Here is a 19,765-nt window from a genome sequence, read left to right on the forward strand (position 1 = left end):
TTACCTTTCTATAATTCAAGAAATTTAGTTTGCTGCATTCTGTGTCTTAATAATAGGTATGTATTTATAACTGTGTCTAGTTCCTTTATCGTTTAAAGCATTGCCTCTTAACACATCTGTTTTATTCATAATATCCTTTGGTATTTTCCCCCTTTTTACTCATCATATATCCCAATTCCCATCAGGTAAATCATTCTTTCTGTATTGTCCAAAGTTTCAGTGTTTAAATTCTCCTGAGATTATAATTTTCTTAAATTGTTTTGAAAACTAGGTCTGAACATTGACAGCCAAAAACTAAAATTATGTAACTATTATTTATTGCATAGCTACGGGACCAGCTTGACTTTGGGAGGAAAATGTAGTTCTATATCCCACACCTAGATTCTTGGAGAGGAGTGTGCCAGGTCAGAAGGTGTATCAACTCATTCTCTATACTTCATAGGTTGGAAGAGATGATTGTCTGTTGCAGCTTAGTATTTGCAAATATTCTCAAACTTAGAAGTCTAGACTGCCTGTTCTCAAGTATGGCTGCATACTGTAATCACCAAGAGGACTGTTATTTAATCTGGTAGAGTTTCTAGTGCAATTCAGCTAACAGGAGCCATCAGCCATTTGACTGCAGTGAATATACAAAGCTGAGGATGTTCACTATTGATACCAGTCATATCTGGTATAGGCAAAGACAATGAAATGCAGAATCTATCAAGAGCAGAAAAGTGAAACTACCAACTGAAGGTTCATACACTTTTTATTTATTTTTCTGTTGCTGAGCCTCTTCTATAACCAACCCCTGGTAAGTATGTTTATTAAAATGCCCTTCCCCACCCTCTGCTTCTGAGTTGCTTTTCTCAGTAATGGCTGTGCGCATGAAAGGCTGACTTTCCTTGGAGAGCCTGTTCTTTCCTTGGATGAATGTTCTGGAACACAGGGAACTGGAGGCGTTCAGAGACTATTGGGTGCCATGCTCATACTCGCGTTTCCAAGCTGATTCGGCTTTTCCCCTGTGTTTGTGATTCACATGCGTTGTGTTTTCAGAAATGCAATCAAATGTTATCTAATTTCCAGGGTTGACTGAAGCCTTTCGGGGCTCCAACCAAAATATTTAAGAGAACTGGAGCCTGGCTGGTGGGTGACAGTATCTAGTAGGTGTAGGAGGCTGTGAAGAGCGACTGGGTGGCAGCAGCACCTGAAGAGCCTGTGTGAACATACTGTCCTTGAGCCGCCTGGCAGTTGGCCTAAAAACCAAACATAAGATACAGAATTAAGGGTCTACAGCACCTGGCCTGATAATCTCTACTGCTCATTTGAAACCACCTACACTTCCATTTGATTATTTTAACTCTTCATAACAAGACGGCTGAATATCACTGTTGGTGCTCCTTCCTTCTGTGTCTTCTCCCTTATTCTCCCAGTGTTCCAGCTATTTATCATCTTCGAGGTTCATGTCACTCTGCCCATTGCTTCTCTCCTTCCTGTCTTTCTAAGACCAACAGCAGTCCCTTACGCCCTGTATCCTGTAGGTCCTCGCTTCAATGGCCCTCATTCCCAGACCTCACTCTCGTCTCAGGCTCCTTTCACTTCGCCTTCATTCACACCATCCTCTCTCCTAGCGCTTTAAATGTAATCTCAGGCAGGCACAGTGCCTGTATCTGCTTTGTTCCCCGAGCCCTTGTCTCACAGAGCTTATTTCCAACCGAATGTTTACTAGGAGACAACCAACTTATTTTGGTCCTTGTTTCTCCTGAACACCTTTCTGGGTCTTTTCCTAATACTTTTGTTTTTAAGTAGAATAGCTTTTATTTATTCAACAATTTCATATGTGTAAACAATACATCTTGATCATATGTATAACCCCACCTTCTCTGTCCCACTTCCTCCAGGAATCCCCAGTACTTCACCTCTGTGCTTCATGTCCTGTCCTTTTTAGTTTTTTGTCAATAACCCACTGAGTCCAATTAGAGCTGCATGTTAAAATTCCTAACAAAATCTTTAAATGAGCACCATTCTCTTCTTTGTTGGAAATTTTTGTTGAGGAGCACTGGTATGCTCCTCGATGCTAATCTCAGGACCTTTGATTTTAATTTCTCTCTAGTATGTTATATCGATTCCTTGAAACTCTTCTATCTGTTCCTGTGATCCTTGGGTCATCCTACAATGTAATTGCTGGCTTTCACCATGTCCTGTCTTGTGACAATCTTCAAATGAAAGGCATCTCAAGTTCAGGAGATTAGGAGAAGTGATGATCTTTTTATCTCCTTTCCCCTGAAGTACCTTGACTGTGAATCCTTTTCTCTGTTATTAACAACTGTCTGACTAGGGTAGAGAACCCAAAACCCTGTCTAGCCCTACTCTTCCTATTGAACTGTCAGATCACATTTTCAGTACCTAGTAGACACTATCTGTAGGAACATTTTCCAAACAAGAATGCCAGGCCTCACATACCAACTCTATGAAGAAGATAAGAGAACAGCTTCTTACCACGGCCCGCTTCATGAAAGCTTCCTGGGTTGCCTTCTTGTTTGCAGCCTTGCCACCCCAGGCAGCCAATGCACTGGCCTGGAGGGCTCTTCCATATGAAAAGCTTAGCTTCCAGGGCCTTGGTAGAGGGCAACGGTTGATAGCATTGAGGTTAAGTGTAGCATCCTCCTCACTCATGCCTCCAGACAAAAAGCAGATGCCTGTAATGAGAGAGGTCATCGTTGTACTATATAGTCTCAGCTTGGGAAAACAAGCATTAGGTCTAAAAGCAATATAATGTCTTAATCCTTCTTCTAATGGATTTATGTGGGACTGGGTCACAGAAGTCAGTTTGCCCTTGTTGAGAAGAGAGGGGCTTTAATAGGGATGGAAGTGAAATGTTGAGGAAATGCGCATATATGAGCCTTCAGGTAGACTGAAAATGATACTTAGCATCACACAATAGGAGATAAAAACATTGGTTGCCTGTGAGGTAGAAGGTGATATCTTGTTTCAAGGATACAAACAGGCTCCACACCAATACAATGTTTGTGGCTATGTTCTGAAGGATAAAAGTTAAGACCTTAAGTCTGAGGAGATAGAAGGCATTACCAGGAACAGCTGCAGGAACAGTTCTGTGGAGAGCTGTGACGGTGGCCATGGCCACTTGCTCTGGTGTATACTTCTTGGTGCAGGCATGTCCGGCAGTCACCATGTTTGGCTTTAGCAGGGTGCCTTCTAGGTAAACATGGTGATCATTGAGAGCCTTGTAGACAGCAGCCAGAACCTGAATAATAAGGGGACACATAGATGAAACTTGGAGTAAATCTTAGAATTACCTGACGCTGGCACTTCTGCATTACAAGGGTGCAGGATGAAGTAATCTCCATGTGTATCTTAGTCAAAGATTCTAAGATCCCCATGTCTCCTCTGGGCCTTGTATTTGCAAACTATACTATTGAGCCCTAGGACATTGGACCATCTCTACAACTAGCTGTCCCTCTGCATGGACTATTGTCATGGCTCTATTTCCTAGACAACCCTAATCTCTTTTCATTTCATTGAGGTTAAGTGTAGCATCCTCCTCACTCATGCCTCCAGACAAAAAGCAGATCCCTGTAATGAGAGAGGTCGTCGTCGTACTGTATAGCCTCAGCTTGGGAGCTGATGCAGCATTGATTCAGTAGTTTGTGACATCTGAACTAGCCTCCATTTTCCTACGGTATCTTACTGATAATAGTAACATACATTTTAGAAACAGTTCTTTTCTATCCTATTTCAGTCCACACTTCGTTTTACATGTGGAGAACTTCAGGTAAGGTAACATTATGTCTGTCATACCTTCTCACGGTTTATCAAGAAGACCAGTCTTTCAAAACTGCTCTGAGTGGTTTAGAAAAATCCCGTGAGAACAACATGGTTCATACTTTCTCATGTGAACCTTTTAAGATTTTATAGTGTACACACAGAATTGAGGTCCAAAAGAGGCAACCTGCTTTGCCCTAAGTCCCAGAGTAGGCAAAAGGAATGTCAATTTCAAATCTTATTCCTACAAGACACTATGCGCTGAGATGTTGGGGTTCATAGGCACTCCTTTCCCTTTCCTGTGCTACCTAATGATACTGAACTAAAGGTTCTTTCTAAAATTCATCTATTATGTGTTTAAGTAGAAGCTTTTTCTTAAAATAAAAATTTTAAGTGGAGTCAAGAACTTTATGATTGAAGCCTACCTTCTCAGAAACATACTGGCAGTGCTCCAGGTCATGGTCTCCATCAGGAAGCACCTCTGGCTCAACAATAGGTACCAGCCCATTCTGAAAAGGAAAATGAGAGGAGACACACAAATGAAATAATGCTCACTGTGGTCCTCTGCCAGGCAGCAGCCAACAGATGTAGCTGAAAGAAAAGGAAGGTATCAGGGAGAAACGCTGTGTAATTTAGTTGACAAAGGTTAAAAGAAATGTATGGAGTATCTGGTGAGCACTTGTGGCTTACACACACACACACACACACAAAAGTGAAGTTAAAGAAGACCGTTAACTTCTGGAATGGGTGTTAAAATGCAAACATTTAATTTCTGTATCTTATTCTAACTACACAGCGTTCTAGCTATCTTAAGAAACTAGAGGCTATCCTTTTCAGACCAAGTTTAGCACTAAGAACATATCCTCTACCATGGAGCATTTACAGTCCTTACTGGAAATTTCCAGGTACCCACAGTTCCAGTGATCTTAATAAAATATCCACAGTTGCAAATCAAATTTAGCTCTAACACAGAAATACATCAACACATGTTGACTGGAAATGTTAGCATCCTACAGGAAAAAAGTTGTGATTGAGACTAGTTCCAAGTTACCAACCTCTAGCTAGGGATCTAAGATGATCTCTGGGAAGTATATGCTTGTTTATGAAGTATAAATATATATATATTTAATCGACCCTAAAGTCACAGGTTAATAGGATTCCTACTGGCTTGTAGAACCAGCAGTCTCCCTCACATGTGGCTATAATTAAAGTAATTTGTGTGTGTGTGTGTGTGTGTGTGTGTGTGTGTGTGTGTGTGTGTGTGGTGTGTGTGTGTGTGTGTGTATACATACTTTTGGTTGTGTCCAATTTTATGACCAAGATTATGTCCAACTATAATGAAATTGAAAAGCAAGACTCTGAAGGAAGGAATGGTCTATTTGTAGCATGGAGTGAAAGGAGCGCACCTGCTGACAGATGCTGGCATAGCGAGCCAGAGCATTGGCATTTTCCTGGATAGCAAGGCTGGAGGGACACTGGTCAGCGATCCTCAACACAGCACGCCACTTCCCAAAGTCAACTCCATCTTTCTTGTACTGAGCACAGCGTTCAGAGAGGCCATCAAGCCCTGCAAGTCACAACAGAAAGAGGGGAAGAGTTTCTTTGCACCCTGTGCCTAGTCTGTAGGATTTCTCATTAAGTAAAGGACTTTTCCATGAGTTGTGTTTGAGAACTAAGAATACCCAAAGAAATAAGCATTAATCCCAGGATAGAGCCAGAAGGCCCAGATTTAATGACCCCAGTTTTGACATATTTGCTATACTCTAAGTAAAACCTAGGGAACTCAGTCAAAAACAGTCCTCATGAATGTGGAAATTGATGGTGTTTAAACATCCTGACCATAAATCTGGAACAAGTAGAAAGTGACAGCTGAGATTCAAATTCTGCTGAGGTAACCTGATGGGTCGGGCTAATTTCTTGGACAGGGACTATCTTTCAAAAAGATCTGTTTAGCATATTATGGAAAAGGGAATCCAAACTGGACCCCCAAACTGAGGTCTTTCCTCTCTACTACTCCTGGAATTTTCTATAAAAATTGTGTTTCCAGGTACAGTGTGTCTTTTCTAGGCAACATACTGAGGTTTAAAATAGACTATAACTAGTCTGCAAAGTAGGTATTGTCACCCATTTTATTGTGTTAGAACTAAGGATTGGCCCAGGGTCACACAGTTATTAAATGGTAGAGGGGGGAGTGCTGCATTGGGGATGTAGTTCAGTGGTAGAGTGCTTGCCCTGCATGTGTGAAGCCTTGGGTTCAATACCCAGTACCCAGAAAGCTGGGTGTGCTAGCTTAGTCCCATAATCCAGTACTCTGGGAACTGAGACAGAGGTGGCTTGCTGTGAGTTCCAGGCCAGCCTGAACCACAAAGTGAAACTATCTCGAAAAACCCAAACAAGGTTGACTACACGGCTCAGTAAATAAAGATGCTTGCTGCCAATGGTGACCTGAGTTTCAGCCCCAGAACTCCCATACTGGAAGGAAAGAACTAAGTTCTTCTCTTCTGACCTGCACATGCGCGCGCGCGCGCGCGCACACACACACACACACACACACACACACACACAGTATGGTACTGGCACAGGCGCACACCCATGTGCTTGCACACACACATACCATAAAAAGAAAAAATATTAGGGATATAGTTTAGTTGTAGAGTGGCTGCTTAGTATGCTGAAGGCCCTGGGTTCAATCTGCAGTGGGTGCAGGAGAAGAGGGAAGGGAGGGAGGGAGGGAGAGGGAGGGAGAGAAGGAGAGAGAAGGAGAGGAAGAAGGAAAGATACGGAAGGCTGGCAGTCTGGGCTGGGTATCTATCTCACTGACAGAGCTTTTGTCTGGTGATATTGGAAAGCCCCTGGGTTCCATCTTCAGCACCAAGGAGTGTTTGGGGGGAGCTGGAAAAAGAAAATAACCACCAAGCTATATCCACTGATGTTAGAACTGATAGTCACAGGTTCCTCCCTTCCTTCACTTGCCTTGAACACTACCCTATCTGGTATTCTTTGTCTCATCAGTAGGCAAGGTTCTTACCTTGAATGGTGGTTTCTTTGTTTGTTCCTGCAAGCGGGGCACCTCCTTGGTCCAACTGTGGATAAAACAATGAACAGGTTGAGAAGGGCCAAGCAGGAGTGAGACAGAATTCTCATCTTTCACAGCAAGCCGATTAGGAAAGCATCTGAGTCACTGTGGGGCCTCAAATCTGTTCAGCAGAAGGGAGAGTACCAGCTGGGAACTCCGCGTCAGTCCTGACCTTTACATAGCATCTGCTCCCCCAGGCACTGTGTTCAGACAGGAGGTAAGAGATTAGGAGTGCAGTGTCTGCTCAAAGTAAAAGAGAGGTAGGCAGCCTGTGTTTCATCCCCACGGGCTCCAATTCCTACTCTCTGAAGTTAAGGAGAGGAGTTAAATCTACCCTGTATGGTGCTTGCCAAAGCGTGTATTCGATGCATGCTCGGTTTCACTGGAGAACTGCACACAGTATCAAAGACTCAGGAAGAAGACAGGACAAGTGCTTTAATAAAAACAACTCGAGTGATAAGCTACAGGTCAGGGTCTGCTTTAAAACCAGGTTCCTTCTCTTGAAGCAGATACTCATTGTCTCAAGAAATGAGAAAATAGGTACGCAGAAACACTAAATTCCTAGGAAAACAAACTGGCAAACAAAACAAGACAAAACCAACCAACCAAACAAACAAACAAAAATCCCTGGTTGAAAAGGGAACACTGGAATAAGAACGTGGAGAGGATCCAGGTCTCCCTCTGGGAAAGAGAATGGAAAGGGTTGAGAAAGGAAGGTGTGCTATTGAGTTCAGGCCTTGGACTATCTAGGGTGCTGCGAGTGTGCTTAGGAAGAGTCCGAGTGAAAAAGGAATCGGAATATTCACCTTGATGCCCACCACAATTCCCTTCTCCTTGAGAATGTTTCTGAACAGATTTCCCTGGCTGTCCTTCTGGTAGAGGGTCTCATGGAAAAGGATCACTCCACCGATGCTCTGGCTGATGGAATTGTCCACGCTAAAGAGGAGCTCCCGGAACTGCCTTCGGTTCTCTTCCGTGTTTTCCACCTTTATCCTTTGTAGGCGATTTCCCATGGTGCCTAGGGAGAGCGGCCAAATGTAGCATGAGAAGCAAGCCTGTGCTATACTGTTGTCTTTGCCCATGCTCAATATTTCTCATGGGGTGAGAAGCAAGGACCTCTTCACCTTCCCTCTAAACCTATATCTTCAAAGTTCCTGTGTGGTTTTGGTCCTCAAAGAAGGAGACATTAGTTGCTCTAAGACTGATGACTTGAAAAAATAAAGATTGCCATGTAGGGGTCGTGTGGACATGAAGGCTCTTTGGGGTATAGAAGGCCTCTCCTCTCCTCTCCCCTCCCCTCCCCTCTCCTGAATCTCATTGGATACCCGTGGAAGGAGGGGTAGGACAGGCTCTTATAATTTTAGCATGTAGACTAGGCAAGACTTCTAGCTCTTCCCGGTATATCCCGGTCTAGGCTGGTTTAATCTAAACTGACTTCTCCTTTGCAGCAGGTCCAAATTGGGATAAGGTGGAGAGCTCGCTAACCAGTTCTGTTTTGCATGACAAATCCATTTAATTTTCTGTTTCCCTTCAGGGCAAGTTCTCAATGCCCTGTCTACTAAGAACATCTCTTGGTTACTGAATTTCTGACTTCTACGGGCTGGATTCCTAATATGATGGGCCCGAGTTTCTTCCTTTTATATGCCAGAATCTTCTTATTAATACTTTAAGGCTCTAACGGTCTACATACATAAGTACATAAATCTTTACTTCCTCTGAGAGAAAGGAGACTGATTATCAAGTTGCCTTTCCCAGGGCACAAGCACGGCAGGCTCTTGTGTGGTATAACTCACCCACAGATTCATCTGCAGCCAGGATGCCCTTCCCATTGGCAACAATGCGCTGGGCGATGTCAGAGAGCTCCTTCTTCTGCTCTGAGGTGAGGGCTGGAAATCGGTGAGCCATGATGGCAGGTCTAAAAACAGAAAAAATACAGGACATCTGCACACACATAACCGTGGGTGTCTCTGATGGATTAATGGCCAGGACAGTTAAAATGTGCAGACAGGCTAGATGGCCCCTGTTGACACCTCTGGCCCATTTCCAACAATGCCTGTTGTGTCCCCTTCACCTGAGTAAGAGTGGTTATTCATGACGAATAAGGTAAGGTGCCAGATGTTCAGGGTGAAGGTAAGATGTCAAGTATTCATAGTAGCCTAAGTAGACTTTCCAAGAGATCTTTAGGATCACTGATCCTGAGGCTGAACCACTAAAATCTGTCAAATGGAAAGAACTTCAGTAATGGGCTCTCTGTCCTGTGAATTTTTAGTGCACATGGCCATTTGTACTGAAATACCACCTACTTTCCTGATCGTCTTTAGTACCAGCAGATTATTCGTCAGGGAACAATTTGAAGAGGGGATACATATGCTTTTCCTCAAAGTTAACCTCCCTCTGACTTTGGATTAGATCCAATGAGGCACAGGGTTAATCGGCCTCACATTTAGCCAACTATGAGATTACTTGATTTGCACCACTGAGAAATTTTCCCAAGAGCCTCTGGACTAAGAGGAGTTCTGGCCTCTGCTGAAATCAAAAGGTGTTCTCTGCTGCAAGTATCCACTCGGCTAAGCACAGAGAGACTCCTCCGCATACCCAAGCAGCCCTCCCTGTAGCAGCCTGAGCTTCAAGTTGGAAGAAAGCTAACCTTTCACCCAGCTTTATCCTTTAGCCACTGCTTCCCATTCTCCATGTCCCCTTCGGGGAAGTTCTCAGTATTCTGTCCCTTGAGATATAAGGAACCAATGCCTGCAGAGCTAATTCCTGAGAAGGTGTACCTGGTGACATCACTACTGCTCTTCTCTACTTCCCAAATTCTTGTCCTGACCCAATATTGTCGTTGGGTATTAGGTAAAGCCAGTGGGCAATGTTTTCAGGAAAAAAAAAATATTTCTAAGACTCTTTCTAGTCCCAGCCAGGGGTAGATGGCATTTTCCACGTTTACATAGTCTGTCTAGCTTCTCTAGCTTCAAGGATTTTTAGCTTCAGTCTAAAGATCTTCAGACCAGCAAAGGCCAACCAGAGTAGTAACCTTCAAATGAAGGTTCAAAATGTCCCTCTCAGTTTAACTACTGACAGAAATAAGTCAATAGTTACCCCCCCAAAAAAATTCCCATAATAAAACAAAATGAAAAATTGATACAGTAGTAATAACACATTATTGTTGTTTGTCAAGCATGCTTGGCACTTACCATGGAATTTATTCCTCACAGTAATCCCAGAAAGGAGTTCGATTCTTCCCCCTCTCTGTGATAGTTTAAATGAGAGGGAACTCTGTAGGTTCCTATATTGAATACTCAAACGCTAGCTGTTAGAACTATTTAAGAAAGACTAGGAGGCATAGCCTTGTTGGAGGAGATACATTGCTGGGAACTGGCTTGGAGGTTTCAAAAGCCCATGTCATTCCCAGTTAGTTCTCTCTTCTCTGCCTCAGAGATGTGCCTCAAGGTCCAGTGCCATGCTTACCTGCCTGTTGCCTTGCTCCCTGCTGTGATGACCACTGGACAGTGACCTTCTGGAACTGCGAGTCCCAAATTAAATGCTTTCTTTTACAAATTGCCTTGGTCTTGGTGTTTTGTTATGGAAATAGAAAAGCTACTAAAAACACACTTCTATCATTATGTTAGGAAAGACTATCTATAAGATCGTCTAAACTATTTGCTGTAGGGCTAATACCTACTAAAGTACAAAGTAGGGGAAAGGGTGGTGCTCCCTTTTGTTCACCTTTTATTTCGAAGGGAAGAGTGGGTCTGGTGGAAGGAATTGGCCTGAGGCAATCCTAATCTAAAGTCAGCCTAGTGTGCCTGGGGTTATGAGTTCTTAAACCAAACTATAACCTGACACTCACATGGAGATTTGCTGCCAGTTTATCAGACAGAGAACTTGGTTCAAGGACCAGCAATTCATCTCTAGTTAGAATCTTGGGCAAATCATAAAAGGTCCCTGAGTTTTATTTTAATATTAATTACTTGGCAGTAATACCTGCATTGGTTATCTGGTTACAAATGACTCACAGGCAACCTCTGAAGACTGTGGTTGCTCAAAATGTAAGCTTGTTAAGCTGTATGATAAGTATGAAGATATTTTGTAAATGATAGGGAAACATGAGGTCTCAGTAATTCTGTTTTTTAGCTTTTGAAAGAACAGTCGCGTTCACCTAGAGAGCACCCCTGTTTTTGTTACCACCAAGTTATTTTCTCCATCCTGGATATGCAGACTCAACAAGAATTACAGGGAAAAGTCAAAAAGTCCTGTCCTGTTTACAGGAAGTTAAACTTCTACAAAGGGACTAAAGGTCTGTACCACATCAGCACAAATTTTGCCCCTCGGTTAATCATAAAACAGAGTCACAGGTCAATGTTCATCACTAGGAGACAGAACGCCAGCCTGGAACACCTAAGGATAGTGGACTTTACTCCTTTAAACTTCTGATTCCTAAGGTCCCAAGTCACTTTATTTTTAAAAGCATGATGTGGGACAGTTTCATTAATTATAAAATGAAAATCTTCCAGAGAAATATGTAATGAATACTTATTGTCCTATTTTAAATAAACAAAGGAAATTTCAGCAATATATTATGTGTTAGTCTTTCTAAACTAAGAGAGGCCTTGCTACTGTTACTTCTGCAGAGTGAGTAGAGTGGGGAGGCCTCGAAGCTTCTTGCATCCATTCTTTACCATGTTTGACTGCGTGTGTGTGTGTGTGTGTGTGTGTGTGTGTGTGTGTGCTGCAAATGTAAATCATGGGAAAAGCTGTATATATTAACATATATGAGGACACAGTGAATATAGTAAGGCAGAGCACAATTGCCACAACTTATTTTAGTATACGTTTCTGAAAAGGAGGCATGCTGTGAGAATATGTTGTCTTCTTTATAAACCCCTCTTCAACCGGTTACCTAGGGCTCCACAGGCCCATTTGGCTCAGCCATGGCTTGCACTCTGCTGCTCTCGTACATCTGGGAAGCACACAGGTCCAGCTAGAGGTCAAGGGGGTAGGATGGGGAATGGGGTATAAATGCTGAAAACCTCAGAGATATTTGTATCAAGCCTAGCACCTGAAGGATGAGGAAACTGAGGCTCAGGAAGCCCCGAGTTATGTTCTGTGGCTGCGAGTCACATTTTATGGCGTCTGACTTAGAGCCCTGTGCATTTGGTCTTTCTACAAAAGGCTGGGTAGAATCTTGCAGGGTGGTTCTTCCTGCATTCCTTGAAGAGGTTCTGCAGTCAATCATTTGTAAGATGTGGATATTTAACTCCTGGAGAAGTGTGAGAGCAGAGCAAAAGCTTCTCTGTGCTCGAGACAGGTGGGTTTCCAGGACAAACGCAGGGGTGAGGTCATAATTCATTGAATGTCTGTGGTAACTAAGCTGTGTCCACAGCACTTGTGTATATGAGGGCATAAAGAGGCACACAGCTTGGTTGGCCGCTCTGCTGCTACAGAGGCATACTCGATGAGCTAGATGACTTAGGGCTGCCCCTTTCCTGGTGTTCTTTTTGCCAAAACTGTGTCTTAAACCACAGAGACTGTCAAGTTTTCAGCAGCTATTCCCCGTTTTCTTTGTCTTACCACCTCTAACCTGGACCTGTGCGCTCTTCAGATGTTCCACAGCAGTGGAGAGTTCAAATGAAAAAAACAAAAAAACAAGCAAAAAACAAAAACCTGTGTAGCAGATCTATCAAGGTTTAGACACCCCCAGGCAAACATACATTCCCCTCTCCAGGTACTACGTTATCTTTAACCCAGTTTGCTGGTCCAACCCGGGTATCAGAGGCAATCCTTTTACTTACACAGCAAAGGGGAAGAGTCCTCCAAAGTATCAGGAGACGTGTGAGGTGGCAGCTGCCAAATAGTATGGATGGATATGCTCAGAGAGCGCGGTTTTTATAGCCCCCTTATCAAAGTCTGGTGGATTTTTTTTTAACTTTTACCCTCCCCCTCCTACAGTGACCCAGTAGGGAGGTGTTTATTCAATAACTCTGATTGGCTCGTGAACAGCCAATCTTTGTAATCAGGCTCACACTCTCCTTACACTCATAGAATGTTAAAGCTACAAGGGAGTCTTTAGATTACTCCCTTGTAGCTTTATTCCAGATCTGACAGTGTCCAGGTGAGGAAACTCTGAGGCTTCCCCCGAGACCACACAGCGAGGGACATGGACTGAAAGTTGGATCTGCCAAGAGGCTCTGGAAGGGTGTCGGCTGAGCTTTCTGCTTTCCAAACACATGTGCTCCTCAAGGACATTCATGTACTGGTACTTATTAGTTCTCTGAGCCTTAGTTTCTTCCTTTGGAGAGTTAGATTCACCCTTACAAGAACACTGGGTTCATGGACTCTGCATACACAAGACACTGCAGAATTATTCATTCAAAATTAGCCCAGCAACATCATATCCCTATGGCTTATCTCCGTGTTACTTTAGTAGCCACTTCCTGCGTGTCTTCTAAACTTCATACTTATTAGAAATGATCTTTCAGCAAAAGTAAAATTCTGACTCTTGAATTCCTATTTGTTAGAGTTCATTTTGATGTAAATAATTATCTTTTCATTCATCTATTTATTTGGGGGGGCACCATCGTGTGAATGTGGATGCCCGAAGAAACTTGAGGGGCTAGGTTCTCTCCTTCTCCCACATGGGACCCAGAAATGAAGCCCAGGAATCCAGCATGGCGGCAGGCGTCTTTGCCCATGGAGCCACCCTCCCACATCTGCAAACTGTACTTTTAAAGAAATGATTATTTCCCTACTCATGACCCCATCTCCAAAAATTCCAGTGTGTGCCTCGATGTATTTCTTGACAGACTCCATTCAATTGTTCACTGTTCTCACCCTACTTCAGAATCTCCACCTTTTTAAAAAATACTTTTTTTCTTTTAATTTATTCTTTAATCTTTTTTTTACAGTCCATACATTATCCCCCTTCTGGTCCACGCTCTAACTGTTCCACATCCCACATCTCCTCTTCAATCTCCAAGAGGATGTCTCCATCCCACCACCACATAAGACCTCCCCACTCCCTGAAACCCCAAGTCTCTCAAGGGTTAGATGCATCTTCTCTGAGTGAGTGGAAGAAGCTGAGAAGGAGGGCGACCCTATAGGAAGACCAGCAGTCTCAACTAACTTGGACCCCTGGGATCTCTCAGATACTGAGCCACCAACCAGGCTGCACCAGCTGATATGTGACCTCCAACACATATACAACAGAGGAGTGTCAGGTCTGGACTCAGTCAGAGAACATGCACCTAAAGAATACTTTTTATTCATTATAAGTTCTATACATGAATATAGCATGTGTTGATCAATTCCACTGCCCCCTCCAACTCTCCTAGTATCTCTATCCCATCTCCTTCCTAGTTTAATGAGCTCTCTTTATTGACTTGTTGTTGGCAGTAGTAATTCCAAGTCCAACTAGCACTGTCTATGTGCACATGTGTGCATAGCCATCCATAGGGTATGATCAACATACCAGCAACCATATCCCCAAAGGACAATAACTCTCTCTCTCAGCAGCCATCAACTACCAATGACTCCCCTGATAGTCGTTGAGCCCCAGGGGCCTCTTTCCCATCCACACTGGATGTTTGACTTCCTGATCTTGTACAGGTCATGTGCAGGTAGCCACGCCCGCCGAGCACTGAAGAGTGCAATCGCCATGGCATGTCCGGAAGTCAGCACTTCACAGTTCACCTTTACACCCACCGTTCTTACATTCTTTCTGACCCATACTCTGTCAAGTTCTCTGGGACCCAGAGATATACTCAAAGTTAAAGGTTTAAATGTGTATAGGGAAATTTGGGAGAGGAAAAGTGAGGGCTCGTTGCTGAAATCAAGAATACACGAAGACATGGATATTTAATCTATAAGCTAATTAAAAGCCTATGATATATTTTTAAAGGGGGAATTTGAACAGAAGTACCATGCATGGATGGAGAATGATGCTTCCAGAAGATATGAGTTATGAAATGGAAATATCAGTAATAGGCATAAAATACCTTCCTAAAAGTTGTTGGTCAGGGAAACCCCAGAGGCACCCAAAATGACACAGTATACTGTCACTGCTCTTGGGTGACTCCCATAACTAGACAAGATTATATTGTTGAAGACACCACTCACTTTGGAAGAAGGACATAGTGACATCAACCTTGAGCTGACCAGAAAACTCAATACATAAAATCACTAAGTACTTTCCATGATGCCAGGGGAGAAAAGACATCAATAGTCTTACCCAGCCCTTCACGGATCTGCTGGCAAGATGTGTCCATTGGTACAAAGAATGTTTAAAGGGTAGCCAAACACTTTCTGATTGGATTTGAATCCACAGGGGGATTCCATGCTAAGACTGTAAACCAGGTTGAAAGCCCACGACTAGGGAGAGAGATCATAGGCTCTGCAGGGCAATCTCTATTGTTTTGTTAAATGATCTTGCCATCAGATTCATTTAAAAATTTATATTTTCACCCATAGATTTATGCTGCTTTCAACTTTGGCCAGAGGACTTTATTTCTGCAGTGGACAGTAGTTAATGCAGAGATGTATAACTATTAAAGGTGGGTTATAGACAATGGTATAGACAGTGGTCATCCCTCTCAAGCCTTCTACACTGTTTTCGAAGTCAATAAAAAAACTGAACTGAACTTAATGTTGTTGTCCTAATCTGTCAGAACCTCCCAACTATGGCACAAAGTGGAAGTTCATTGTATAGATTTCCCTACTGAGTATTAGATCTAAATCTAATGTTAAAGAAAGTACATAAAAATTGTTAAGTATGGACTGGAGGGACAGCTCAGTAGTGAAGAGCACTGACTGCTCTTCCAGAGGTCCTGAGTTCAATTCCCAAAAACTACACGGTTGCTCACAACCATCAGTATGGGATTCCATGCCCTATTCTGGTGTGGTCACATATATAAAATAAATAATTTTTTTTAAATTTTATAAAAAATATTAAGTACTTCCTGAGGCAAATGATGAAGGAGGTATGAATCTAGACATAGTGGAATTATCATGACACAGGAAAATATAAGTTCTTTGGGCCATGTTGCTTTGATGGAACTCATAAATGGAAATCCAAACCAAAGTGCTTAGTGTTGCAGAGTGCAGCACTAGAATTCACTGGCCAAAATGAGAAACGGTGTGTTTAGAGATGGCTCAAGGGGTAAAGGGCTTTCTGCACAAGCATGAGAAGCTGACTTCAGATCCCCAGCACTTATGTAAAAAGCCAGGTACAGAATGTGCCTGTAATCCCAGTGCAGGGAGCAGATCCTGGGGACCGTCCACAAATTCGAGGTTCAGTGAGAAAATGAACTGGAAGAGCGATGAAGAAGACATCCCGTGTTAACCTCAGACCTCTGCATCCACACACAGGTACATGCATGCACACGCACATACACAAATTCACAAACCACACACATACACACAGATAGGAGAAAGCAAAGTTGAAATGAGACAAAATTTCTAAATGCAATTAAAGCTTGGGCACCTTCTAAAAGTACCAAATGTCAGCCATCAAATTGATAATTCAAGGAAAATGAAGTGTTTGAAAAAAAGTTGAGGTTGGTTCGGCCAGAGATGTTTTGATCAAGGCTTATCCTAAGTGCTTCAGAGAGCTACATCAAATGATCCCCATGAACCTCCTGACTCTATCGGTGACCCAGTGGCACATGTTCTGGTCACCACATCTCCACCAGGGACTACTCATCAAGGCTCTTGGTTTCAAACTCATGACAACAAAATGACCTGAGCTAGAGATCTGTGGGGTTTTATCGTACGTGACTCTTCTTAAATGAGGATGGAGGGGGCTGGAGGTGTAGCTCAGTGTACCTCAGTTCTACAGTCCATGATCAACATGCTGGAAGATCTGAAAAGAGAAAAATCAAGAAAATGTTGAGCAGCAACAAAGGAATTGTGAGTTCTATTATAAGTGTGATGACACTCATAACTCCCATCACGTCTCTTTAAGGCTTTCTGACACACTTTGCTCTTTGCATATGTGATCTTCATGATCTTGCATACATTTAATTACTGCACCTTCTGAAGACAGATTTATTGTCTCTATTTTATACTGGGGGGGGGGGGGACTAAGAAAGAGCAAGAAACTTGCCCAGATTCACAAGGCAGGCACATGGAGTGGCAGTTGCTCTTGGCCGTAGTCTGAAGCAGACTCAGCCACATTTTTGTGGCCAGAGACAGAATGAATTAGCTCATTCCCCATTCCCTTCCAAGCGGTTTATGACCTTGGACATTAAACCTGCATAATTCAGAGGAATGACTTACGTCGGCAGGTAGGCATCCTGCTTAGACTGGACATGGTTTCACGTGAACAGCTGCCTGGCCGGGCATGTCAGAGGAGCAGGAGTACCCCTGCCCCTGAGCAGTACTGCAGGACGCTGCCTCTGTGGCATCAGCATGCCCACCACTGGGGCTTGTAGTGAGACTGGAACTCAAAGTTCAAGAGAGCAAAGCTAACACTTGTCGAACCTTAGGGAAAAAAACAACTGCTGACTCAAACAAACTGTCTGCAGGATTACTGTATTGCTCTTTGGTTGTCTGTTTTTTCATTTGTGTTTTGTGTTGTACCTGTGGAATTCTGTTGTTTGGTTCCTTTTTGTCTGGGAGAACTGTTGTCCTTTGTATAAAAAAAAAAAAGTCTCCGAAGTATAAAATGTTCAAAGTTAAGCTATGGTCTGTATTGAAAGTCTAGTGGACCGAGGCTGTGGAACACTGGGGAATGTCCTATTATAAATGCTATTTAATTCTTAATATGATTCAGCCAACCCCCAAATAATTAAGGCAAAATCCTAAGGATTTATTTAATCAATGTTAGCACAGATACTGGGTAAATTACCCCTAATCTATTTTTCTATGTGCTAGGCTATTAATTCCTAGCAGAGCTCCCCATATATTTGCTATTTGAGTCTCCCCTGGGTTATTTCTGCTCCATCAGTCTGTGCTTAGGAAGCACTTCTCTTTGCCACGTGCTCATAGAAAATCTCCTCCCGTGACAGCTTCCTCCTCTCTCTGAGTTCCTTTTCCTTCTCTCTTTCTTTCTCTCTCTCTGCTCATGGTCCATACCTACGACCCCCAGCCAGGCAACTGAAACCCTGCCTACCTCTATTCTCCCCAGTAATTGACTGGAACTATTTTTATTTAACCTGTCAGAGAAGATTGGCAAGCAAAGTTCACACAGCATCATTTGATGTGTGTAAGAATGTGCTTATCCGACTGCAACCAGATCTTGGGGGCCAGTATTTAGCATTTGAATACATAGCAACACCACATCAACCCCCAGCAATGTCCCAATCTTATAGATGCACATTTTTTACCATATATGGAACTGGATAGCAATGCCTCCAGCAGAACTTGATTATGAGGGCTAGGGGTAGGATGTATTGGAAAGTGCCTGCCTGGCACTTGTAAAACCAGATGTTCAATCTCCGAGACCACAAAAACAAAACTAATCAACCGCACAACAAAACACCAGAAACTGTTTATCAAGAATGAACTCAATAACATGAGAAGAGGTCTAGCAGAGAGCAGGATTTTTTATTAAACATCTGATTTATATGCCAAACTCTGAGAGGTGGCCAATTATAGATTATTTCAAGGGGCAATATAATATCATTCATGCTCTTCACTGTCAATGCCTTCAACGATTCTCCCTGTATTATCTACTTGCTGCCGCACTTTAAATACTTGTGATTTGAATGATAAACAAGTCAAATGTATTCACGGAGAGCATGAGGTGTGAGTCACAAAGAAACTAGCACCTGTAAGCATGGACCACTGCCACATTAATGACATTGAGGGTAAAAAACTCTAAAGAAGAGGCTACATCCACATGCGGCAGCTGCAATACTCAAAGCTGGGCTTTAAAAGAATGTCTTTCCAGAAATGCAATGGAGATATTCCCTTATTGTTTTGCTATCTACTTTTGAGGCTAGGCTGGTTCAGGACTGGCATTGTTTTGGCCATGGAGTTGTGGGTTAGTGTTTTAAGCACAGCTTAAGCAGTCTTTATTGAGATTCTGTAGTTGGCTTTTGGTTAGCAGTGTGGATGCTTTGGAGAGGATGTACTGTATTTGAGAATACAGTATGAGAAACCTTGGTCTAGTCTTAAGTTCACAACCTCAGGGGTAAGAGAACACTAGGGCCACAAATCAAATCAAATGGAACTGCAGACAGAAATACTAATAAGTTGTGATGGTAGGGGTGGTGGTGGTGTGTGTGGTAGCAGTGGTGGTGGTGGTGATGCTGGTGATGGCAATGATGGTGGTGGTGGTAATTGCGGTGGGGAGGAGGTTGTCATGGCAGTGTCCATGAATGACTCCACAAAATAACCTGAAGGAAGAGATCTAAGAAAGGCGCGAGTGATACAGTTTTGTACATGGACAATTAATACTTCATGCCGGTAGTTTCAGCCAGCCTGTGTGACCTACAAGGGTTGGGACAGTGATGCTTTACCACTGCCCCCGGTACATCTAGTGCTTTGACTGGAGTATACTAGGTACCTAATACTATTTGTTAAAGAAATGTATTTTAATAGGAGCATGGATTCATTCACACCCATCTCAAAATGTCTAGAGTAATTGCTTTACTTATTTTCATTCCCTGTGATCTTTGAAATAACTGACAGTAGACTATGGTCTTCACCACCCTAGATTTTGAAAGCTTCTATTATTCCTTTGCAGTTTCACAGGAACCCCCTGTCATGTTACACAAGAACCACAGACCTTCTACATTTAAAACAATATGCTGATAAAATACACATGGACATAACGTTTGCCATCTTGATCATTTTAAGCATCCAGTTTAGTATCGTCGAAACTATACACATTGTTAGGCATCAGAATTTTACAACTTGCACAAAACTGAAACTCTACCTATTAAACAATGCTCCATTTCACCCTATCCCTCGAGCTTGGCAACCAGTCCT

The 19,765-nt window shown here is 42.8% G+C and overlaps 1 protein-coding gene across 1 annotated transcript; it reads right to left on the reverse strand.

Annotated features, from left to right (window-relative positions):
* Positions 1–730: 730 nt before the first annotated feature.
* On the reverse strand, positions 731–12,724 carry Aldob (aldolase, fructose-bisphosphate B). Its single transcript, XM_052175480.1, has 9 exons — positions 12,628–12,724; positions 8,632–8,753; positions 7,645–7,856; positions 6,791–6,845; positions 5,169–5,329; positions 4,188–4,271; positions 3,070–3,244; positions 2,479–2,678; positions 731–1,235 (listed from the first exon to the last, which is right to left on the reverse strand). The coding sequence occupies exons 2-9, from the start codon at positions 8,741–8,743 to the stop codon at positions 1,140–1,142; spliced, it is 1,095 nt and encodes a 364-aa protein (XP_052031440.1). The 5' UTR covers positions 8,744–8,753; positions 12,628–12,724; the 3' UTR covers positions 731–1,139.
* Between the last annotated feature and the right edge of the window lie 7,041 nt (positions 12,725–19,765).

Source organism: Apodemus sylvaticus, chromosome 3, assembly GCF_947179515.1.
Source record: "Apodemus sylvaticus chromosome 3, mApoSyl1.1, whole genome shotgun sequence".
In the NCBI taxonomy this organism is placed as follows: domain Eukaryota; kingdom Metazoa; phylum Chordata; class Mammalia; order Rodentia; family Muridae; genus Apodemus; species Apodemus sylvaticus.